The 25,475-nt window shown below is 40.2% G+C and overlaps 2 protein-coding genes across 4 annotated transcripts in view; one reads left to right on the forward strand and one right to left on the reverse strand.

The window, feature by feature from the left end:
* LOC115774456 (eyes absent homolog 4-like) overlaps positions 1–9,997 on the reverse strand; it is a 49,841-nt gene extending 39,844 nt beyond the window's left edge. For both annotated transcript variants that reach the window (XM_030721754.1, XM_030721755.1), the window contains exons 1-2: positions 9,673–9,997; positions 5,830–5,890 (exon numbers count right to left, since the gene is read on the reverse strand). In XM_030721754.1, coding sequence (XP_030577614.1) covers positions 5,830–5,862 — 33 coding nt within the window. In that variant the 5' untranslated portion in view covers positions 5,863–5,890; positions 9,673–9,997. The remainder of the gene's footprint in view (positions 1–5,829; positions 5,891–9,672) is intronic.
* Positions 9,998–20,157: 10,160 nt separating this feature from the next.
* Positions 20,158–23,622, forward strand: LOC115774462 (zinc-binding protein A33-like). Of its 2 annotated transcripts, XM_030721765.1 has the most exons (7): positions 20,158–20,417; positions 20,537–20,872; positions 21,010–21,105; positions 21,186–21,416; positions 21,512–21,534; positions 22,254–22,372; positions 22,492–23,622. In XM_030721765.1, exons 2-7 carry the CDS (start codon positions 20,645–20,647, stop codon positions 23,001–23,003), a joined length of 1,209 nt encoding a protein of 402 aa, XP_030577625.1. In that variant the 5' UTR covers positions 20,158–20,417; positions 20,537–20,644; the 3' UTR covers positions 23,004–23,622. The 2 variants fall into 2 exon arrangements, with proteins under 2 accessions (XP_030577625.1, XP_030577624.1); XM_030721764.1 differs by having other exon boundaries at positions 20,158–20,872.
* The last annotated feature ends 1,853 nt before the right edge of the window (positions 23,623–25,475 follow it).

Consider the following 25,475-nt stretch of genomic DNA (forward strand, 5'->3'; position numbering starts at 1 on the left):
CTAGATCCAGTTCAGATATGGTCGAGTGTAAAAACATGCTTCATCAATATACAGATTAATAAATAAATGTAACTTTGAATGTATCCAGTCATTCTTCCATTTAAAAGATGAAAGCTCCACATAAGTTTTATGTAACTGTGTATAAAACTCCAACAATGCAAGAAACCACAAAAAAACATATTCAGGCTGTAATACTCAAAAGAGATGGGAAAGCAATTTTTGTGATTGATAAATTCTGCACAAATCTTTTGCTTTTAAACTGATTTTTTTTTTTTTAAATATAGGATAGGACCATGCTGATGACTTTGAGCAGCAATAATACAAGACATAAATCTCTACAAAAAGAAACAAAGTGGCAGATAATGAAAATAGCCATTAGCTGTAGCAATAGTTAGGCTGTGACCTGTATCTCTGTGCTGACCTATCTGGCCTCTCTGACCCCTCTGCTACCTCTCTGATTCTGCGCTGCTGCGGAGAAAGAAATCCAATCTCCCAGCACAGCAACAGAGGAAGTTCTCGCGGCAGGCGAGGTAGAAGGTTCCTCCGTAACCAAAGCACAATTGTTGCAATTTCATTTCCTTCCCAGCAAAATGAGGAAATATACTCTTTTTTTGTAACCAATGGCAGATGAGAATTAGCAAGAAGTTGGGGCCGAACAAAAGGTGGGCTATATCGAGGGCTGCATTTATGGAAGTTATTGTCAACAAAGAATAAAATGTTTTACTGTTTTACTAATGACTTCTTGTTGTGGTTATACATTTACATTTGATAAGTTTTTCTTTCATGAAGCAAATCAAAAAGGTCAGTTCAGTGTCAATAACTATTGTCCCAAAGAACTCCTTTCCCTAAAAAAAAAAAAAAAAAAAAAAAAATCAACTATATTAAAATGTTCAGTAGAGAAAAATGTCACATCTGGGAATATAGAACTTTTCTTAAAACTCTCAGAGCAATCAATAAAGTGATGAATTTTGGCAAGAAATTTAGGGCCCTGATTGACTTCCACTAAACAAGCACGGCCACAGTATTAGACTCCACTCAGATGACCTCAGCCATCCCACACCACAGAGAGTATATGTGTATAACAGAGAAAGAAACACCTACACACTCATACTCTCGCACAAAGCAGACACTAAAGCACACATATCATGTGGTTTCCTGTCTGGTGTGTTCCTCTAGAAAGCCCACGCCACTTGCTCTGGCTTCTAGATGGATTCTGCAGTCTGTTTTGGGGGGTTTGACTCCGTCAGGCTGTGACTGGCTCAGAGGCTGTCTGTGACCTGCTGACCTCACACCTAGCTGCCTTTCTCTGGCCAGACAGACTCTCACTCTATTCTCATATATGAGTTATAAATTATCTGAACCAAGCCATGGACTGAAAGACAGATGTTTTGGTTGTTTCACACGACTTAAATGAAAACAATGTGAAAACAAAAAGCTTGGAGAAAGTTCTTTTTTCTGAATTGCCATATAAAAGACCCTGTAGCGTGGATTACCTGTGCTGATTTCACCCATTTTCCAAAATTTGGCACAAAAGACAAAAAAATAAAAAAATAAAATAATAAACAAAACAAAAGAAAACTCAGTGAGAGTAGTACTTAGATTCAAAGAAAACAGGAAACATTACACAGTAAATAAATCAAATACTGAACCTTTGTTTTTCTGTGTGGGGAAAACAATTGACTGAAATAGCATTCATTGTTTCATATGCTGTAACTCAATATAACAGCTTAAAGTTTGGTAACTTTGCCCCAAAATAATGTTTAAAGTTTTTTTGTTTTGTTTTGTTGTTTTCTTCCCCCTCTTTCAGGTTTTACTTCTACCCTGCATATCAACTACGTGACACAGAGGCTACCATATTTAACATTTCTCCCCCACAGGACCAGAACAACCCATGTTATCGATACAGCAGGCAGAGAAAAAATGACACGCACACTTCCCTACTTCTTTACTGCAGTAACGAGCGGACGCGCACACCACGCAGCTGAAACTGTGGAGAATCTTGCATCGGTGCAACAGGTTTGGCTCATTTCCCAGTTTGGCTGCTGATGGGCAGTTTATTAACGGGGGCAGAATGTGTTCTATAGTTTAAACACACTTTTCAGTGAGTTTCAGTAGTACGTATTTTCTCGGGGATGCTACTCAGCTTAAAATGCCTCACTTCCAGGAAGCATGGTTGCCATGGTAACCTAACTTAATTGATAGAAGCCAAGCGCTGTCAAATAAATGTAAATGTATTCATGACGACCAGTCAGCGTGAAAACTTTTATATTTAAACACTTAAACTGAAGAGCTATTGATGCTAGATCTCAGCTGCCTGGGTCACATCCAACCCCCTGAAATAGGTAAGGACTTACCATATTGGGTGCATACTAAGGTTTTAAACATGTTTAAATAATATCAAACTAAGTGCTACATTAGTATCAACTTTGGGATGGAGCCTCAGAGTTTGTGAGTCCTTGAACAGCATGCCTTCCATTAAATACACTTAAATACAGACATTCTCAGCATTCTTTTGCGTGCAACCTGAAAAGTTGGTTAAAAAGCAACCAGAACAATTATCATAGCTACTATATACTGCTATGATTTTCTGAATCTGCTCTACTTTGCTTTTTTTTTTTTTTTTTTTTTGCTTTTTTTGGTCAGTGGTTGACTGCAACTGTTTAATGTTGTTTCGTATCTTTTGTCTGCATTGTACATGCTGCATTTTGTATGTCGCTCGCCCTGCCTTCCTTCCTACCTTCTCCTGCACTGATTTTACATAAAATGATCTGCAGCATTTCTTGCACAGTCTGAACAGAAGACTCACTCAGCAACACTCAGCTGTCAACTACACATAAATCTTACAAGAACCACTGTACACTAAGCTGAAATTGAAGTGCACCTCGGTGCCACGGCTAGGATGCCAGCCTACTAGAGGGATGCCAGGGGGGGTAGCTGTTACACTCCACACTTCTGTGATCTGTCTCGTTGCCGGGCAGATTTTGAAATGGCCATCTATGACGCCAGTGCAATCTTAGCAATCAGGGTTGGGCTGCAGTCGTATTAAGCTACTGTTGCTGCATGTAAGTTTGTGTGAATGTGTCTGTATGGGGTTGTAGGGGTGAAAGAGGGGTGCAACCTGACCCCTTTCCTTCTCCTACTTGGTCTCTCGCTCTCCGTCTCACACACACACACACACACACACACACATGCTCACACACACACTCACACACTAGGACAGCTGCCATACTAGGGGCCTCTCCCAGTGCACCAGAGGAAAAGGCTAAAGCTAAAAGAACCCTTTCCCCTCCCGTTTCAACCATTTTTCCTCCTTCTCCATCTCCCTTACTTTTTTCTTCAGATGGCTATACAGTTTAAATCCTGCAAAGCTCCCGGGGGTCAACAAATGCCGCTGCTCCCCCATCTCTCACTGCTCCCCCCCCTGCCACCCCCCACCACCAAAGACTGGAGACTTCAATCGGGGCTCTGTTGGATCAGGAGTTATTGAGAGACTGTGTGTGGAGTTTGTGTTTCTGTGTGTACATTAAATGAATCATGCTGGTCTGTCACTCCAATCTGCTTAATACTCACAACTAAAGTTATAATAAAAAAAAAATAATCATCTCACAGAGCACCACTTCAAAACAACAGTTTTCCTCCAACGCAAAACAAATATGTGACAACAGGTGGAGTGAAACACCTCAACAAACTGAAAGCAGCATCATGGAGCTGCCCAGCATGAGTGCTGTCTCAGGCTCCTTCCAGTGCTCCCAGTGGACCCCAGACGGCAGGCTGGCTCTCGGCAGGCGGGCGGCCAGAGAGGACGCCTGACCATAACCCAGATGACGTGCGATGGATGTGGTGGGAAAAGGGCGGGGTGGAGGAAGTAAGGGACGGAGTACTTTAAAGGGTAAAGAGGAGGAGTGAGGGTATTAAATATCAGCAGACAACTCCCCGAAACCTTATGTGTGAGGTCTGCGCTGTTTTCTTAGTCACCCGAGACACGCCTATTTCAACGAAGCAGTGCGGGGAAAGAATTAGCCAATTTTGGTTTAAAGACTAAAACCGAAAAGAAAGCTTTCCACGGAAAAATAAAATAAAATTACAAGTAAAGGATAAGGTTATAATTTAAAAGGCTTCAGCCAGAAGGTAAAGCTGTCATTCATACCTAGAATCAAAGGTTTAAAGCTTCAGCTGTAATCAAACTGAAACAATATGATTCAATTTCAGCTAATGTATGAAAGATTGAAACAGAGGTGGAATAATTGTGAGGTTGACATATTTTGTTGTGTATGATATAGATATCATTTTAGTTATCTTTTTAAATGCTGGTTTAAAAAAAAAAAGAAATGCCATATGTCAATTAGTTTAATCATTTTAAATCAAATTGCAGCTTTCTTTAACCTCTTGATAAACCTCTGGGATTGGACTGTAGTTCAAAGTTTAGCAAGATATGAGAATCCAGTGTTTCCCTTATATTAATTCAGTCTCAGGTCTGAAGTGTAGTTACAGCGGCATTCGTCCTGCTATCAAAGTATTCAAACTGCTACTTCCAAAATGACCCTAAATATCAATCTATTTTTCCAATAACTGAAGGCAGGATTATTGCAGGGCTGTTTTATTGAACTCTATTGATTTTAGATCTGTATACATGTGAAAACCATATAATGAATACCCCAAATTCTCCTCCATTCCAAAATATTGACTCAATTGAATTCACCAGCACTACAAAGTAAGTTTTGGCCATTTCCAACCGAAAATGTCAAGGCCAGACCTTTTAGAAGTCACAAATCTCACCCTATAAAACCACCTAACTCATAAAAATCTCTGTCCTTGCTCTGAGATCTCATTTCCAATGTGAACAATTAATCAATGTCTTTGAGCTGGAGCTCAGATTCACTTATAAATGATATCACCACCCTATTTAAAGCAGGTGAAGCAGTTGTGGAATATGGACATCGATATTTGATGTCGCGATAGCGGCAAGACAAGCTGGATGTTTCTCTCTGTTCTCTCTTTATTTCTGTGTTTGTGTGTGTTTGTGTGTGTGTGTGTGCACTGTATGTATGAGTGACATGTACTCCACTGGGGTCTGCCTGTAATTCAACCCAAAATGAGTCTGACAGCGCAACACAAAAAGTAGGGGAAGAAAACAACATACTTCGTGAGCTCTGTCCCACTTTGCGCTATTATTACTGTTGAGGCTGGCAGGTCAGAGAGAGAGAGAGAGGGAGAGAGAGGGAGCGAGAACGCAGCTTCATGGAGGAGGAGGAGGGGAAGAAGATGAAATTACACCTGTTCTGGTGGCTGACTAACGACTTTGAAATGTGAGTGGCCCTCGCTCGCCGCCAAAATCATTTTCCCAACAATACGGCCTGATCTTTAAACAAGCAGAACTGGGACGCTGTGCTGACGTGACGCAGAGATGGCCCGCTGTCCTGGGACACACTCACAAACCCTCGGGCTCAGTGTGTGCGTGTGATTGTGTGCCTCAGTGTGTGACCGAAATCTAAAAGATAAAGTAGAAATTAAAAAAAAAAACTCCTTTTTTGATTTAATTAGTGATTTTAATTGCATTGCACACCTGTGCTCACAAAATTCACACACACATACGGTTCTTAAATTGATGTCTGCGTCCAGCATCGTTTCTCCTGAAGTCTCATTCACTCTGACCGCTGCCATATGGTTACTGTACACACACTGAAACACAGCTGCTGTGTATTAACACGCACACACACACAGACACAGTGTATGTCTCTAATGCGCCCACTCCTCGCACTTGTGTGGCCGATACAAGGTATACTTACTCACTCAGCCACACACACTTGCATACAGTAGCCTTTAACTCACCATCTGTTCGTTGAGGTCCTGTGAGGCCTCCATGGCTTCTCTGGCTTTGATCCGCCACACACTTGAAAGCCAAAAAGAAGAAAATAAAATATATGACAATGAATAGAAGCCTAAAAAAGATCCCTCATTTAATTTCCATGTACGCTTAATGGCAAGTGATCATCTGATTATTTTTGCAGGGATGTTGGTGGAAAACATCTCAAACACTCTCTATGGGAGTTTGCCCAATTTCATGACTTACATTGAGAATGAAAACCACACATAGTTCAGTACTCATGTCACTTTGTGTATCTGTGTGCATCTCTCAGTTAGCCCTTCAGTCACTGTGTTTATGTGTGAGCAATAGGAGACTGAAGGAGGGAAGCGACAGTGTTAACTTCAGCATATCATCTTCAGTGGAGGGTGAAGTGGAGAGATAATTGCAGAAGTAAATATCAACAATGAAAATAGAGAAGTGTAAATGATACGGCCACTTGGCTGCCTCTGGACCACAGACACAGTGGCTGGCTAGTGCATGAAGACAGTGAGTGACCCTATTAATACTAGACAGGAGACAGGTTGGCGCAGGAGTTTGGAGAGGCCCCAGGTGATTGTCTACAACTTACGCGAGATGAAGTGTTGCTATCAGCCAAATGAAGACAGAAGCTGCAGTGTGTCCTTGTCTTGTTGTTGCTACTGTCACGCAGAGAGTGACGCAGCAACACAAGTATGAAAAACAATGGAAAACAATGCCATTATCCCAACAGAGCAACAAAGAATGGCTCTTTTCTATATAGCGCAAAGGGCGTCAGAAAAAAAAAAAAAAAAGAATCTCCAAACACACACACACACACACACACACACACACACACACACACACACACACACACACAAGCACAAAAGTCCTCCCCTGTCATTAGATCTGTGGTTCCCAGCATTGTGGAAAGGAGTGCCACTGAACTGTACCGAGCTGAAGTCCTCCATCAAAAACCACTTTTTGTTTACTGTAACACTGTATATGCTGTAACAGTGACTACTTTGATGTGCATAAGCATGTTGCTCTTTATACAAAACAGGTATAAGCGACTCGTTTCCTCTTCTCCAAAGACTGATCGGGGTTTGTCTCAAAATATGTAATATATGAACTTAAAATTGGGGCACTGCAAGTTGTTCTCGGGTTTGAGCAGCGTTTCATTGTTGACTGTGTCTGTGTGTGTGTGTGTGTGTGTGTGTGTGTGTGTGTGTGTGTGTGTGTGTGTGTGTGTGTGTGTACTGTGGAGTTTTCTGGCTCGATCCTTTAAACTAACTGGCATCCTTTTAATTTTTCATAGCGCTCAGCTCCTCCACGCCTGAAACCGAAGACAATAATGCGTCTCTCAGGTGAATTGATTTGTGCCCAAGCCTCCCAGACCCCCCCCCCCCCCCCCCCCCCCCCCCCCCCCCCTCCCCCGCCCTCTGTCTCTCGCTCACCTTTGTGGAGGACATAATCAGTCCTCTGTCTTGCCGGATTTCACCCTTTCCTTCATGATTTATTCTTCTTTAGCAGAAACGTGGTGGGCAGTAAACTCACAAATAGTAAAGTTTAGTTTATGCCTGTGATGGGGCATTTATCATAGTTTGCTTTAAACAATTATAGCACAAATGTGCCATAATTGACTTAAAGGGGGCATTGCAAATTAAAAGGGGAAGTTGCAATTTTCATGTCAAAACGGATTCTTATTAAATGATGCTGTCTATCTAGCCCCCTACCGGCATACTCCACAGACTCGCCCGGTCCTGAAACCACGCAGCAGTTACCTGACACTAAGCAGGGAATCAATAGCGCCTGCCATTTCCTTCAGCGTCCCAGAAGAGAGAATTATATTTCTCACTATGGCTATTGACAGCGACATAAGAAACACATATGGGACGGCGGAGGATTAGAAAGTGGACCAAATAGCTACACTGCGGTAATTTCACGCTATAAAAGCGAAGAAAGGAGAATGTTGAACAAACCGCAGACTGCTGCTGGCCGGAGGGGCACATGTTAAATTCGACTGTAACCTCACTGGCTTAGTAATCGCTTATATGCAGCTATCAATCTTTAAATGACACGGACAGTTTAAAGAATGGCAGTTTAAGGAATAGTCTTTCCAAAACTTATACTGTTCACAAAAAAAGAAAAAGAAAACAAAAAAACGCAGAAAGATTTCTGACGTTTAAATGGCCCATATTTATATTTGTTTTCACCCACAGAAAAGGCAGCGCACATCACCTGATATGAAGATAATAAAATGTTTCTTATGGAACAACAAGGTTTAGGCCTAACACAACATTTCAGTAAATTTACAACCACCGTGATATACAGGGGAATTTTTTTTTAAAGTAACGAAAATTATTAGAAAATGTATGAGTGCAATACTATTATTTATTGCGGTAAAATTAAAAAAAAAAAAACGCTAAAATAGCGTGTGTTTTGCATCCCTCTCCGTGTTATAAAACACAGTTTCCAGATGATGAAACTGATACTCTTGTAATTATCCTGCAAAAGAAAAATAAAATGAATGAATAGAAACAAATATGAAGTGTGAATTAGAGTATAAAAAGAAATTATTTCGCGCAATAAAATTGCTTTTTACAAGCTGATATTGTACTTACAAAATATATAGATATTATAGATATAGACAATTTTTAAAAAATATATATATATACTCGCTAGCATCAACACCCACTAAAAATCCCTTTAGCTGCATTAAATTATTTAACCCCAACGCTTTCAAATTTCAGGTGAGAATATCACCCTTATTATAAATGACCGAGCTGCTGTTTAGAACGAAATGAAGAGGGCCAGAGCAATTATTTACATCTTCAGCCCCTCGAGTGCAGGACTTCATAATTTTCCAGAAATTCTCCACACACCAAATCTTGCGCATTAATGCGCGTTGGTTAAGTTTGAGCCCTTAATGTGAAATCTAATCTGTATGGATTACGGCGCAGTAGGCCCCTATCAGATTTTGAGTCGGCGTGTAACTTGTCATGTTGTTAGAGGCAGGCCAATAGCCGGGGGCCATGGAAGCCCTCACAGCCCGGCCGTGGTATAAGTTTCCCATTTCCTACATATCAAATATAAACACAAACTCCACGTGGGATGAGAGGTTGGGGAGAAATGCCGTGGACACGCGGAGGGATGGAGACTGAGCACTGAGGGGACACCAAGGGGACTGAACTCCTTCATGTGTCCACTAACGCTGGGGGTGGGGTGGGGGGATACAGACCACACTGACGTGTAGTCAAAGATCGGTGTATGACGAATGACCTCAAATAAATAATCACTGTAATTTTATCCACTCATTTATTTATTCATTTATTTTCATAAGAAACCCTTTATGCGCATCTGGAGGTGTCCAGATTCACAGGGAAGGATCTGACTTAATTTTCTCTTCATTTATTGTGTTTGCAGCAATCTCTAAATCGTAACCTGAAATTATACAGGTGGACACACAAAACTCCATCGGCGTGCCGAGGTTCCGGGGCTGGGATGAAGTCTGAGCTCCATCCGAAATAGATTCGTGTGAAAGATGAACACAGACTCACACATCACTCGTATTAACGGGCTCGCAGTGGCCCTACAACAATCAAACAAAAATAAATATTTATATTAATAATAATATTATTAAATGTGAAACCAGAACTGTTTATTACTCGTTGACGGAGGATAATTAATTACGATCTAATTGATAAATATTCTTTAGAAGGACTCGGATTTAATCATACTCAACAAAACCAAAACAGTTTTCTCGGTTCCGCCACTTGAACTGTCATGTAAGTGTCTCTCATAATGAAAACACAGCTGTCTAAAAAAATAAAACAAACAAACAAAAATACCTGTGTTAAAACTGTTGCCGTCCCAGCGAGAAATCAGCTTCCAGAGTCTCTTCACTTCATGCGAGCGCTCATAATCAAACACAGCGTGATCGCCGCACAGCTCTCCCTGCCGTCTGCAGGCTGTCACTGACCAGATCAAAACACTCTGCCGCTGCTGGCCATTACCAGCAAGAGTCCAAAAACAAGCCCGGTGAGTTATTCAGAGTCCTTAAAACAAATTTACAAACTCTAACACGAGTCCCGAGGCTGGCTTTCGGTGACCGGAGCGCTCACCCCTCGCGGGAAACAACATTATTTTCAGTCCGCGTCCAAGTTTGAGCACCAGGCTGTTCAGAGGGAAGAGACATTATTGAAGACCGTGCCTGCGCATGCGTCCAGCTGCCATGCGGATACTACTGGGCAAGTGTCCAAAGAAGTAATGGGGTTCAGAGTGGGAGGGAGGGGATACCAAAATGATTTCTTATTAATAGTTTGGCCCAAATGTTGTGCTCACAGTTTTATATATCTCACTGGAGCAAAAACATCTATCTATCTATCTATCTATCTATCTATCTATCTATCTATCTATCTATCTATCTATCTATCTATCTATCTATCTATCTATCTATCTATCTATCTATCTGGTTTCCCATTAGTCCAGTTCAGCTCTGTGCCTGTTATAGAATTACATCAGAATTCAGCTCCAGCAGCCGTCATAACCCCATAATCATAGAGGACAGTAAGGTTAGGTGTTTATTTTACACCATATTCAAATATATATTTGAATATATTTTGAATTTGAACATATTTCAAGGCAAGATAAGAAGCCAACAGAATTTTCCTTTGATATTGTTTTATTTATTTATTTTTGTTTGAACAAATCCAAAACTTGTATAAGTGCTATACTGTAAAAGGATGCAGACAAGTATTTAAATGCGTGTCTGCATCCTTTATATTTATATATATATATATATATATATATATATATATATATATATATATATATATATATATATATATATATATATATATATATATGTATATAGTGCAAAAAGGGGGGGGCGTGGGCTTTTTAAAAATACACAGTACATTTGTAAACAAAGAAATAGGCAAAATGCAAACTTATGCAAACAGGCAGAGGGAAAATGTGGTGCTTAATCTGTATATAGTTACAGTTAGGGGATCGGAGGACAAGTATGCCAGAAAACATGCTGGAGATACAACAAAAAAAAAACAAACATAAAGCAGCATGAGAGTGAAGTCAGACAGAACTGTTTGGAGACGCCCCAGAAAGATGACAGACTTGGCCGTGGGTTCTGTTTATTTGAAATATTGTTTGTTATGGCTTATGGATTCTCCGACTGTTGGACCCCGCTGGCCTTGGATCAGTGCTCTTTTACCATGCTGACATTTATTTAAGATCGTGATGTCAGCAACCACTCTGACTGATTCCTGATTGTTGGTTTAGAGATCACACACACACACACACACACACACACACACACACACACACACACGCGCACACACACACGCACACACACACATGCAGATACAATAAAGGTAAAATGCTTTGCACCACTTTCTTTTACTGTCCCTTCCATGCACACAAACACTTTATTTGTTTATGTGCAAAGTCTTCTTGGTAATATTATGTAAGATGAACAGAGCCAAAGTTTCCATGGCCTCACATGTTTTAAACAAACACTGAAAAACAAAAAGATGTTTCTTGTTGGATTGGCTGGCAATTTAACTGGCAATCCCACACAGTCACTGCCACCCTAAAGGAAAAGTAAGAAAGTGGGAGTAGCCGTTCACTGAAACTGTACCTTCTAATGGAAATAAATGCCTTTTGTTATTTTTCCAGATAATAAAAATACATTTCTTAAAATCAGCACATAATCACCATCAGAAAGTATCTCACAATAAAGTTTGTAGCATCTTTCATGATGTTTATTTTTACAGTGATCACCAAATGACACAGATGCCTTTGGGTCCTGAGAGTCACTGAAAGATGCAAATCTCACTCAGACACAGCAGAGAAATGAGGTCTGCAATCCTGCAAAGTGACACTGCTGCACAACTGAACTTTTTTTGTCATTTATCACATGGAATTGGACAGGATAACTACCGCAAAGTCATTTGACGCCATTTGTAGCTGGAATGACATCGCATGATGACTGATATGTGTGTTTTGGCACCGCATTGGTCGGGTCAAATTCAAACCCTTGGCATGGCTTGTGTGCAGACCTTGCATGGCAAACAGTACCCTGATGGTAGAAGAAAGAGCAAATTGCCTTTATATTCACTCTCAACTGGACAGCAATTAGAAAATAGACTGACAAAATGGACTTGGAGTCTTATCTGAGAAGTAAACTGCTATAATATAAAATCCATCTTGAAGCACAGTGCCCACACTCTTTTAATGTAAGTACACTTGGAAAGATCAATATCATTTTCTCATTTGCCTCCTAGTTTAAAATGTATCTTTATTAAGTATAAGGCCCATCCTGTTGTGCCTTCCTGCTTCTCGGTCCAGCAGCAGATTCAGGCCTGGGCCCTGCTGCTAAGTGATTGACACATTCTGGCAGAATGAATTAAAACCTCGTGCTGTGACACATCCCAAAATAGCAAGAAGCTGTTGCTGAACTGCAGTCTCTAGTGCCGCATGTCAGCAAGCTTAAAAAACTTGGCAGAACATTCTGCACAAAGGAAGCATGTACAGGTGTTTGTGCGTTTCTCTTGGTGTGTGTGAGTGCCTCTGCGTATGACGTACAGTATGTTAATGCTTCAGCTACATCAGCAGTCTAACAAGCGGATCCAAGAAGCCGTCTAAAGCAGAGCCAGTGTGCTAATGTTTGCTGTGTTTCACAGAGTTTTGTGGAAACTAATTGCTGCTTTTTCAATTAAACTGAAACCACTTTGGAATTTGAAGGCAGTGGCAGATGGATCTATTTTTTTGGCCAGCTGTTCTCTGGAGGGTGACGCTTGGGGTGGGGTAGAGGGGGCTAAGCCCCAAGATGTTTTGTGGCGTAAGACTGTGAGTCTGTGTGCCAAGTCACAGAGCTCCTGGTTCTTGCCAAGCAGGGGGTGGGCGAGAGAAAATGCCATTTAGCTGGCTGGTATTTATAGATATGTGAGGAACTTGTGCTCAGGCCCGGCCGAGGTGCTGACGACGTAAAACGAGAGGACGATTCCAGAAGTCGAGTGTCAGGGCACACAGATAAAAATACCCGGTGAAAGATGGGTCTGGTCATTAGTGGTGCAGTGTGGCATGTGACATGGCAGCATTTCAGAGGTGATTTATGGTTATTACTACAGCTAACCAATACCTCTCTCTTTCCTGCCCCCACCCTACATCTCAAATTGGTTCGCAAAATGGAACGGCAAATGGGATTTATTTCAGGGGTCGAGCACCCAGAAAAAAGTGTGGGGCAAGTTAGACTTTGGCAAGGCGCCACGGCCTGGTTTAATAATTTATCACAATGCTGAGAAAACATGATAATAAATTACACTTTTAACTGATAATTAAGCTGGAGGTGAAGAAGGCAAACGCTACATTCATGTTATTATTAACCTCATGTTGCTGCAAGAGCTGAAAAGACTTACTGTGTCAATTAATCATATTATGCTGCACAAAAATGATGTTGGCTGATGATGCTGTGATAGGCGGTGGGGTAACGAGCTCACTTCAGGTCGCTGCCTTCTCTAATTGCTCGGAGCAAGCTGCCACAGAGGGGAACAAAGGAAACATTTCACACATCGTAAATTCATGTAATGTCCTGCTGCAAGGCTGCTGCTCTGGTTACACTTGCAACTTTTTGCTCAGTCTTTATTAGAGTCCAGTGACAAAAAGAGACACACTTAAAAAAGTAAAAGAAAGCTAAAAAAATACAAATTATTAGACCTTTTCTGCAAGTGTTTAATATATGTGTATTCCAGTGACGTGCGGTGAGGGTCGTGACTGGTGAGGCACTGACGTCATCACATCAGATTTACAAACATATAGCTTATTCACCATTTGATTGGCAACAGTTGTTTTGTTTAACATTAACATAGTCTGAAGCAAACCTTTTAGCTCCGGTGTTGGTCTTCCTTTAATTATTATCTTCTGCTTCGATTGAAAGTCCAGTTTAGAAAATTCTTTCAGTTGAGTTATGTAATCTTCCATGTTGAACATAAGGCCAAGCAACAGGAAAAACTAACTGGCCTTGCTAACTGTTTATGGTAGCTTGCCGCCGAGGAGTCGTAGAGTCCCTGGGATCACCAGCGCCCCCTACCATGAGGCACGAGAACTGCGTGCCTCACCTAGTGTCTCTTCGCAGCAGTTTCATGATCGCTCAACACAAGAATGCATTACACACACATACAGTTGTTAATGAAAAAAACAAAAAAAAAAAAAACTGTGCATTATATACACCAGCTAAAATATAGAAATTTAGTTCATATAGTAAAAGTGTTAGAACATTTTAATAGCCACATGCAAAGGGAAAGTAATCCGGTCTCACTGCATAGCATGCCAGCACAGTTAGTAGTCATTGGCAATGACTATACTGAGCCGCACCACGGATTGCGCAATCCGTGGTGCGGCTCGCCGGGCTGGTGCCTCACCGTTCGTCTCTTAGTATTTGACCGGCAAATGCGAAAATTCAGCGATTTTGAAAAAACTAATCTAAAAATGGTGTAGTTAAATGGAGAAGAACTTTAAAATACAAATCACTGAATGAATATAACCATTTAATTTATTTTTTAATTTTATATTTCCACGATGACAGGTGAGGCCGTGCCTCACCTGCCTCCCCTGACTGCACGTCACTGGTGTATTCCCTGGGATTCATTTCTTTTCTGATTTAGAGGATAAAGAGATGCAACATTGCATTTTTTTAAACTCTGTTTATAATTGTGAACAATAATTTGCATTCAGACAGCCAGAGTTTCATACATAGCAACACTGAGAAACCACACTGCAGACTGAGGCTGAATTGGGGGCATTTTTTTTCCTGCTCTCTTCAGCTCTCAGTTTTAGACTACGCATGTGTACCTGCCTGTCCTCTGTCCATCCACTGCCCCATAATGTGTGTCACAGTGACACAGACACATATGGAGCAGAGAGGAGGAGGAGGAGGAGGACAGGTGTAGTGAAGATAACATTACTCTAGTTCGGGGATCCTCAAATCCAGGCCTCGAGGTCCGGTGTCCTGCACCTTTTAGATGTGTCTCTGCTTCAACACACCTGAGTCAAATATAGAAGTCATTAGCAGGACTCTGGAGAACTTGACTGCATACTGAGGAGGTAATTCAGCCATTTGATTCAGGTGTGTTGGATCAGGGACACATCTAAAAGCTGCAGGACACTGGCCCTCGAGGCCTGGATTTGAGGATCCCTGCTCTAGTTAGTGACACTTGGTTGCTGTAACCTTCTCTTCATAAAAAAAGGTTTAGCAAAACTAAGCACAATGCTGCTGTTTTCTCATTCATTTGCAATGAATATTGTATTTCATCTTACTTGCTAGCCTTTATATACATCATAGACTCTATAGTATATGATTTAAACTCAGATGCTGAAGATAAAGACTCTTCTTTTCTTTCTGGCATGTATTACTGGTTATATTTTAATACTATGGATTGTTTGTTAAGAAGGCTTTTATTGTGAAATATTTATCTGATAAATTCATCTGAAAAAATATAATGTACAACATCTATGGCTGGAAAATTCACCTTCTTAATAAGAGTCAAGTCTTTTGTCCTGTCTCCCTCCCCTCATGGTTCTGCTGGAGGTTTCTTCCTGTTAAAAGGGAGTTTTTCCTTCCCACTGTTGCCAAGTGCTTGCTCATAGAGGGACATCTGATTATTGGGGTTTTTGCTCTATTATTGTAGGGTCTTTACTTTACACTATAAAGCACCTTGAGGTGACTGTTGTTGGGATTTGGTGCAATATAAAAAAAAATGTAATTGAACTGAATTGAAAGAGAGAGAAGAAGACATACCCAGGAAGAGCAGTGACACTTGAAAGACATGTAGTGTGTGACACGCATGTTCAGACAGGCAGGGATGGAGATGAAACCTTCTGTTGCCTTTGACCCACAAGCACAGTAACCTACAGTAGCTGGATCTCAGACTGCCTAATTTACTAATTAAGCACTGGGTTTTCCTCTCCCGCTTCACAAAACACAAATTTCATCGGCGTAGACCGGCGCTGTGTCACAAGAGGACTTGTGAGTGAGTGAGTCTTGTACAGGCGGCTGAGAGTTGAAGCAAGAACTGATTTACATATTTATATATTTGTTTTAGAGTTAATCCAAAGCTTCTTTTCAGCCCTCAAGGAATAATTTTTTATTATATAATTTTGATAACAGAGGTGAGATTTAGAGATTTAATAAATGCTATGAGATTTTTTTTTTATATATAGTGTATCAAAAATGTTCTCCAAAGAACACATTTCAAATATTATACAGCACTTTTCTCCAACACTCAGGGTCTCACTGAATTCCTTTCCAGTACTTAGTCTTTTGTCCCTGAAGGCAGATGATGGAGCATATGCTTTACTCGCTGAGATGGAGATCAAGTGTGTGTTAGAGCAGCGGAGAAAAAAGATGGAAAGAGCAAGAAAGTGTGTGATTTTGTCCTACTTTCAGAGGCTTAAGAGACTACTCTCATGTGTGAAAGCACAGTATAGTATGTGTGTTTCACTTAGAAGCATGTGGTGTGTGTGTGTGTGTGTGTGTGTGTGTGTGTGTGTGTGTGTGTGTGTGTGTGTGTGTGTGTGTGTGTGTGTGTGTGTGTGTGTGTGTGTGTGTGTGTATTGGGTAGGGGTATCAGGCCAACAAAATTAGTTTACCATCAGCTGTGCTCTCGTTCAGTCCCGGCCTCCATCCAGTATTTCTTCCAACTCTCTCCATCTAATTGTGGCTCTGGACGGTTTTACTGCACCACCCTTGGGATGCTACTGTGGCCAGTTCCAGAACACTAGGCTTTATGTGGATTGAATGTTTTATGGTTATGGACATAATATTTAAGCATAGAAACAGTCGCACCACAGCACCGCAGCACCCTGCTGTAATAATTAAGCCAGCTTATAGGTAAGTGGGAAAAGTTGTGTAACTGACCTCACACTGCGTTGTGTGAGAGACGTAGATAACCCAGCAGTCTGTTACTGTGGCTAACCCTGGGAGGGATGGGTGGGGGAGGTTTTTACACACAGCTGACACCAACACACATCGAATCAAATCAAAGAATGCAGAGTCTGAAGTTGGCTACATTAACAGAAAACACAGACTTCACGTTTTAAAGAAAAGTGAGGTGAAAGCAGGAACATTAGCAGCCACATGGTGGTGTGTGCTGTCATGTTAAAACAGTTAGCCTTTGATAGCTGCTGCAGCGGTCAGAGGGCAAATCACTAGAAATTTTCACTGTGTAGAATCTGATGCATGTAGCTTATGCGTGTGCTTTAATGCGAATGCATGACCCTGAGAAAAAGGAATGGTGGGGGCAACTGTAGAAAAAGATGAAAAAAATATGTGTGTGTGCTTCTACTTCAGCTGTGCCTGCTTTATCTGTTCAGAGAAATGTGATCTTAAATTATAGGTGTGCAAACAGGATTTCTACCCTGCATATTTCTGCTCCTTTAGGGAAATGTGTCACTCTTGACTCAGGCTATTAAAAAAAAGAGAGATCTTACAAATTCAACTCCATTTTATTTATATAGCACCAATTCACAACAACAGTCACCTCAAAGTGCTTTATAATGTAAGGTAAAGATACTACAGTATTAGAAATAACCTCACAAATCACACAACCCCCTATGATCTAGCACTTGGCATCAGTGGGAAAAAAAACATCCATCGAAACTGGTTGGGGGTGAGAGTCGAGAGAGACAGGATACCATGGGAGAGAGCGTTATCATTCAATTATTACTAATGATTAAATGAAATAGTGGTGTATAAACACACAGGGAGTGAAAAGAGATGAGTGAAGAAGAAAACGCTCAGTACATAATGGGAAGCTTAGTGCAGCATAACTAAGGGATGGTTCAGGGTCACCTGATCCAGCCTTAACTATAAGCTTCATCAAAAAAGGTTATTGGGGCACACATGACACTAACTTCAACTCCAGTACCATTTTCCAGGAGAAATATCTGCTAGATCCTTAATTTAAAATTTATTATTATTTTTTTTTAGCATAGCTACGCAGGTGTGTGTTGATCATAATGACCAAACCAGACCAAACATAAATGTAATTTCTGCGAACTGAATAAATCTGCGATTATTACTTCCAGTTTTTTCTCACAGGTTTTTTCCAGACGTTAAAATATGTAAATTAAACAATTCACTACACTTCAAATACACCAGACACCGCGCATTTTGAAAATTGGCTGGTCTGCGATTTTTTTTATTACCTTGACCTGCTGAATAAGCTAGTTATTGATAAGCTCATAATGCCAGTGGGCAAGCTCAGCAGTCAGGTGCCAAGTAATCAAGTTTAAACTTAACATACTCGTTTCTTCAAGGTAAAAATGGAGTCTTTAGACATAGAAAGTAGCTTTCGCTGCGGTCTTCTTTTCTATTCATGAATGTGAAATTATCCCTGAATTCATTCCTGTCTTGTGTGTCAGTTCCAGTCTTTTATGCTGTGTTGTGTTTAAACTGTATATCCTGCATTTAAAAGTTTAAATTGTGGACATTACCATTTTGATTCTTTGTTAATCAATAAAGGAGATCTTGTGAGTAAGAATATCTCTTCAGTGGTTCTTACAGATTACTCTATCCCTGAAAATGAACATCCCTGGAGTCTATTCTTTTCCTGGCCACTAAATTATAACCAAGTCAAATACGAAAAAGTGAGACTCACAGAGGAGAACTGCCAGTAATGAGTGTGACTGACAAATTTCACTTGACCTGCAAAGCTGCTCAGGCAGTGGTTCCATCAGAGGTAGCAGGATAGACCACAGTACATAGTGCTGTTGATACACTTTTGAGTTTTGTTTTAAAGGAGCTTTCTTGAAAATGGTGATACCTTTTAAAATTCAGAGTGACTGATGTAATTTGGCTTATCACACCCACCATACGTGATTGTCACCTTGCAAATTGTTGTCCCTTAAGAGTCTTTCTTAAAGTTACAGGCTTGTGTAAACTTTGAAATGAGAGAAATGTGAGTGAGAGAAATCAAGGTAACTTGTGCTGGAACACATTACTTGGTCAGCAAGGAGAAGATTACATTCAAAGTTAAGGTTTGAAATTGGCTGGAAGCACCATGTTTTCACTGATTCATTTATCTACAGCAAGTTTTAAGTGCAATTAAATGCAAGTTACTAAAACCACTGAATGAGGCACAGTGTGTGCATGTCGCATTGTTCCTGCATCACTGAATGTATTAATTTAGTGATGCACAAAATGTGTAAATGTTATACTTTCTTCTAAAATGCTAAGTTTCCTTTATACTGCTGGAACTGCAGCTATTAGAGCACATGCCAAGAATACCTGTTCAATCAACAAAATTTAACTTTGACAAACTAAAGATATTTTCATGTCTCCTTTATTAGGCTACAAGTGGGTAATGTTTAATGTCTAAACAGATCCAGTTTAAAGTTTCAGAACTCTGTTATGTAGCTGTCAGAGATTTTTACCTCTCTGTATCCTAAATCCCTGGTTTAACAGTTTTCTGCAGCATTAATCTCAAATCTTATTTATAACAGTGTTGCATTTTACTGTTGGATTTTTAATCAAAGTCCAAGAAAAAGGCAAACTAGATCTACAATATTTCAAATACAGGCAGGGAACACACAGGGACGACAACAGACGTTGTGACAAGGATAAAGGAAAGACTGAAACACAAAGTGGAAACAGCTGGGGGATGAAACACAGGCAAACAGAATCAGAAAAAAATCAGAGAGGGGTGTGAAGTAGAAAAAGTAACAGAGACCAGACACATACATACACACAGCAACTTTACACTAAGGGAAATGCCAGAGAATACCAGGGCTCTGTTCCAGGAAGCCTGTTCATCAAACTCTGAGTTGATTAACTCTGAAACTGACAAGAGTTGAGTTGACAAAGAGTTTCCTGTTCCAGAACAGCTGATCGGAGTTAAGTTTAGTCAACTCTGAGTATGTTCACCCTGAATTAAGCACCTGAAAGAGTAGGGAAAGAAAGCCATCATCAATGAATGGGTAAAAAAAAAAACCCATTAAAATAGTTTTTACTTTGAGATTTCTTCTAGAAACTGGGGGAGACCTTTTACTAATATAATATTTTGTAAGTCTAGTTTTGTTTTGTTTTTCCTTAACAGAAACCAACCAGAAAAATAATTTTTCCTCCTCTTTTGGCTAGAGCACACTTGGCCGCACCAAGTCCACACAACTCACAACCGATGCAGACTCGATAGAAGGGGCGGAGCAAGAACACATCCGGGTATTTTGAGTGAACTTGCCTCTTTATGCCTACTTTGATTCGGAACAGTACTTGGGCTGAGAGTGATGACGTTTCACAAGTTCACGAGTCCGCATATTGAGAAACGGCCCATGACTGTGCTGCTTGTCTCACAGGGTCAAATGAAACTCCTTCATGTTTTTTCCCCCCATAGGAAACAGGATCGAACGATTAGCTAGGTAGCATCGTCAGCTGCCCGTTACATACTTATTTTCAAACAAATAACAGGAAGATAACCCAGTATATGACATTTATCACGAGAACTCAATTCATGAGGGTTTTTTAAGCTACTTGAACTGTGAGTACGCAACGTGAGCAAACAGAAGTGACTCTTTGAAAGTGAAAGTAAGTCTGTTTAAGAGAAACCATAAGCGACAACCACAGGATAAAACAACAGAATGGCTGCTAATGTATCAGACTCTGAAGTGTACTACACCTGTCCCGTTTGCTGTGATATATTTAAGGATCCCGTTGTGTTGTTGTGCGGGCACAGCTTCTGTAAGCACTGCATTCGGGAATGGTGGAGACAGAGCAAACTTCAGGCGTGTCCGGTCTGTAAAGAAATATTTCCAATGTCTCAGCCTCCGCGTAACCTGGTGCTGAAAAACCTGTCTGACAACCTGAGACAGGAGAGGAGTCAGGCTGCATCAGAATCTAAGGAGCGCTGCAGCCTGCACAGTGAGAAGCTCCGACTCTTCTGTGAGAATGATCAGAAGCTCATCTGTGTGGTCTGCAGAGATGCGAAACAACACAAGAAACACAACTGTGTCCCCATCAATGAAGCAGCAGAAGAACACAGAGTAAGCAATATGTGGATACTTGTTTTGGATTTGGTCATTTATAAAAGTCTAGTTAAAAATAAACTTGCCCATAATAGGTACATATTTTGCAAGTGGTTCCCTGTATAATATGTAATAAATACGCACTTTATTTGTAGACTAAAGTCAAGATCGAGCTGATGCACTTAAAAAGAAAACTGGGGTCATTTAAAAGAGAAAAACTCAAATGTGATGAAATGGCTAACCACATTAAGGTAAGTTACTCACATAATTGTTATAGAAGACAAAAGCAACATTGTGTCTCGTCTTAGATCAAAATTATGTTTCTCCTCAGCTCCAGGCTCAGAATACAGAGAAGGCCATCAGATCAGAGTTTCAGAAGCTTTACCAGTTCCTGAGAGCAGAGGAGGCTGGTAGGATAGATGCAGTGAGGAAGGAGGCGACACTCAAGAGTGAGACAATGAACCTGAGGATTGTAAATCTGACTGCTGAGATCTCCTCACTCAGAGACAAAATCAAAACCATAGAGGGGGAGGTGAAAGCTGGAGATATGCCATTTATGATGGTAATGTTTGATTATCTGTAGTAATGTCAGTAATTAATGATGACCTTCTAACAGCAGATGTATTGATTTATTATAAATTTCTCTTTTTCTCATAGAACATCAGATCCACTATTCAGAGGTGAGTGATTTGTTAGTATTTATAAACCATATATTGTATAAATATATGTATATATATATGCCATATATAAGTATATATAAACCATATTTGAAAACAGTACTGAGACAACATAGTAAATGTTGAAAACTCAGATAAAAGATAAAACGTGATAAAAGAAAAAAAACCTGCTTCTTTTGTTTTTGATGCATGTTTCAAAAGAGTTGGGACATATGCTGCATCACCCTTTCTTTGAATAAAACTCTGTAAGCTGAAGTGTGTGGACCAGCTGCTGTAGATTGTAAAGTAAATTTTTTTTCAGTCTTGTTTAATATGGGATTTCAGCTGCTCAACAGTCCGGGGCCTCTTTTGGCATATTGATTTTCATATTCTTGTAATATGTGCAGAGTGCTGTTTGCCATTGTCTTGCTAGAAAATGCAAACCAAACAGCTTTTAAAGCAGATTGGTTGTCTAGGCCAAATAATAAACAACATTTTTTTTATGTAGTGTAGCACAGCTGATTTTCTATGGAGAAAGCTGCTGGTCAATGATTTATCTGAGTGTGAGATTTTATTTTTGTCTTAGACTACACTTATACCTTGTTCACTTTAAATATGTATTTCTTGCCTTAGCTACAAATAGACTTTCTGACTATTCCACTGAAAAGATACTTATAAAATAAAAATTTAAATAAAAGAGATTAAAACTAAATACTTAAAAATAAAACATGATATTCTTCCAGATCTCAGTGCAAGCTGTCAGAGCCAGTCACTCCATCAGGAGCCCTGATCGATGAGGCCAAACACCTTGGGAACCTGCTGTTCTCAGTCTGGAAAAAAATGATGGCTATAATACACTATAGTAAGAAAAGTATTATTTCTGCCTCCCTTTATTTTGGCCTTTTGACTGCAGCAGAGTGTACAGGCTGAACTTTATCCCTAAAGGGTGTTACTTTTTTAATTCTGTTTCCCTCTCCATAGCTCCTGTAGTTCTGGATCCCAACACTTGCTGCAGAAACTTTACAGTATCTGAACACCTGACTTCTTTAACACCATCTTCCAAGCCTCAGTCCTTTCCTTACAACCCTGAGAGGGATTATGACTCAGTCTTTGGACACGAAGGCTTCACCTCTGGAAAACACAGCTGGGACGTGGAGCTCAGTGGATACTGGAGTGTTGGTGTACGCGCTAAAATAACCAAGAATCACATGACGGTAAAGAAATGGGGCATTTACGTGTGTGTTTGCACTGGCGTTCTGCGTGAGATTATCCCAGGGAGTGACAGCAAACAGGCATCTGATAATTGTCCTCCACAAAAAGTCAGAGTCCAGCTAGATTATGACCAAGGAATTCTGTCATTTTTTGACCTTGGTCGGAAAATGCCTGTATACACCATCAGATATAGATTTACTGAAAAACTCTTTCCATATTTTCATGAAAAGGCAAAAATTCTTCCAGCTGAATTGTCAGTGACGATAAAACAACTAAAATAGACACTCTGCAGAACCGGAAGGTCTTAATAACAGAATAAGACTTAGAAGCTGGCTTATTTCCTGATGTTATGAATGTTTATGATGTCACCAAACTTTGTGACATTTGCAGTGATTGTTATAGTGTTAGGAGTATTTCCACAATGCCCTCACATGGTTGACATGTCTAGCCCACTCTCTTTTCACCACTAACACACTCACATATATGAATCCAATCCTCTACACTGATACTGAATCTCAGTGGTATTACAGCTGGAATGCCTGCTATGTTTATTCAACTAATGAAAGAATGAAGAAAAACAAACAGAGGGGCCAAATTAAAAGAGAAAAGGGATCGAGAGAAGAAAACACACTGAGGGAGAAAAGGAAATAGCGGGAGAATAGAGCATATGGGCTTCAATCAGTTTGTATTCCTCTGCGTGTTTTACATGAGCGCTGCTGAGTCTGAACAATGACTGACAATACCTGCTTAAATGTGGTTGTGAGGGGATTACTGCTGCATGAATTTAATTTGGGAAATGCATATTTTTCAGAATGACGTGAGATCAGTTTTACTGCCTACAGTTAATTTGTTGTTTTAAAAGTTGTATTTGTTTAAGTCATCCTTAAATCATTCATATTTACCAAGTGACAATTGATTTGTAAAAGTGCAAGCTTCACTACAAATGGAATTGTGGCAAATTTTGCATTTTGGAATAAAAATGTCTTTATAATTTTTGTTGTTGTTTTACTCATATTTTCCCTACATTAACCATTCTTCTAAAAGTGTATGCAAATTAATTTTTCTCAAAATCTCCATTAAATAATCAGTCATTTGATATTTGACCAGAAAACACAGTCATTGAGCAAAATGCATCATTATTCTCAGTGACAGTTTCTCTTCAAATCAGATCTGAGAATTTTCAAAGCACTCTGTGCTGTTTTTGCAAGTGCATAGAAATGAGTTTTGTCCCGAAACACTAAAGAGAAACACCAGTCAATTTATTTTCATGAACTAAGAGTCACATGAAAGTAATGTGTATACAGTGTACATGGGATTCAAACATGTATTTTATGTGAGTGTGCCGCTCATAAATCGTTCTGTACAAGTGAGAGGCAAAGAAGCACAAAATTAATGAAGCAGGACAAAGAGATCAAAAGTGGTGCAAGGATGCTTAAGATGAAGACGTGACGCAGAACAGGAGCCATAACCGTAAGCAGATATCAAGTCTAGAAAACAAAAGAGATGAGCAGAGGGAAGGGAGAGATGTGCCAACTGCCCCGAGGTTGGAGACATAAGATCTAGCAAGTCTGTCTGTTTGGAGCAGCACAGCCACAGTCAGACCTGGCTTGACTTCTGAGGACATGACAGGGTGTCTCAGTGTGTGTGTATTGAGTTGGTGATGAAAGAGTTGCAAATGTGCAATACTGTAAAAATATTTTAAGACCCTTTAGCAGCTTAGACTTTTGTCATTGAACCACCTGCTTTGAGTTCAGATTCTGTCTGCAACATGACAATGACCCCAAACATGCAGGTCAGTCCTGAATACACCATGTAGACAAAAGCATTATAAAAGTATTGCAAAGTACTTCTCCCCACCTCTTAATCTTTGAATTCAGGTGTTTCATCCAGTCCGACACAGGTGTATAACATCAAGCACCCAGCCATGCAGTCTGCCTTTAAAAACATGTGAAAGAATGGGTCATTCTAAAGTGCTCACCAAGTACGAGTGCAGCGCTGTAATAGGATGCCACTGTTGCAACAAGTCAGTTCATGAAATTTCTTCTCTCTTTGACATTCCACAATCAACTGTAAGTGGTGTTATTGCAAAGTGGGAGTGTTTAGGAACCACAGCAACTCATCCATGCAGAGCAGGTAGTGTGTCAAAGTTGGCAACGCTCTGCTAGCAGAGCTCCAAACCTCCTCTGGCATTAACATCAGCACAGAAACTGTGCACTGGGAACTTCATGGCATGGGTTTCTATGGCCAAACAGTCTCTCCTTATGTGTAAGTGGCCCAGCACTTTTGTCCCTGCAGTATAGCTTGAGTAACAAGAAGAACAAAGAATTCTGCAACAGATGGTATGACCTCCATAGAGCCCTGTGTAGTCCCTGGCTCAGTGAGTCAGCCTACACAAAGAGAACTAAGACACATAGAAAGTTTAAATCCACACATATGAGGTGTGTTTTCCATGATGCTTGGAAAAACGTGCCTAAGTACCATAAAAATAAGTGAATAAGTGTTGTGAGAAGACAAACAGCGGTCACACCAAATATCTCTTTTTCTCATTTTTTCACAGAATCATCAAAACCGGACAACATCTTTTATTAAGAGAATACAAATGTTTGCACAGTGTGTTACAAATGGACAGATGAAACAAGCATGAAGTGGTGGAATAAGAAAATCGGCTATGAGCACAACAATCTGTATTTTCACACTACAATTACTGGCCAAACCAGTGCAGTCAGTGTACATAATGTAATGTACAGATAAAT

The sequence above is a fragment of the Archocentrus centrarchus genome, chromosome 24 (genome assembly GCF_007364275.1).
Source record: "Archocentrus centrarchus isolate MPI-CPG fArcCen1 chromosome 24, fArcCen1, whole genome shotgun sequence".
Classification (NCBI taxonomy): Eukaryota; Metazoa; Chordata; class Actinopteri; order Cichliformes; family Cichlidae; genus Archocentrus; species Archocentrus centrarchus.

What these genes read in the sequence shown, in the direction of transcription:
- LOC115774462 (XM_030721764.1), top strand. Translation starts at nt 20,471, where the DNA reads ATGGCTGCTAATGTATCAGACTCTGAAGTGTACTACACCTGTCCCGTT. An exon ending in AAATGGCTAACCACATTAAG is followed by an intron (nt 21,106 to 21,185) that starts GTAAGTTACTCA and finishes GTTTCTCCTCAG; the next exon opens with CTCCAGGCTCAGAATACAGA. An exon ending in ATCAGATCCACTATTCAGAG is followed by an intron (nt 21,535 to 22,253) that starts GTGAGTGATTTG and finishes ATATTCTTCCAG; the next exon opens with ATCTCAGTGCAAGCTGTCAG.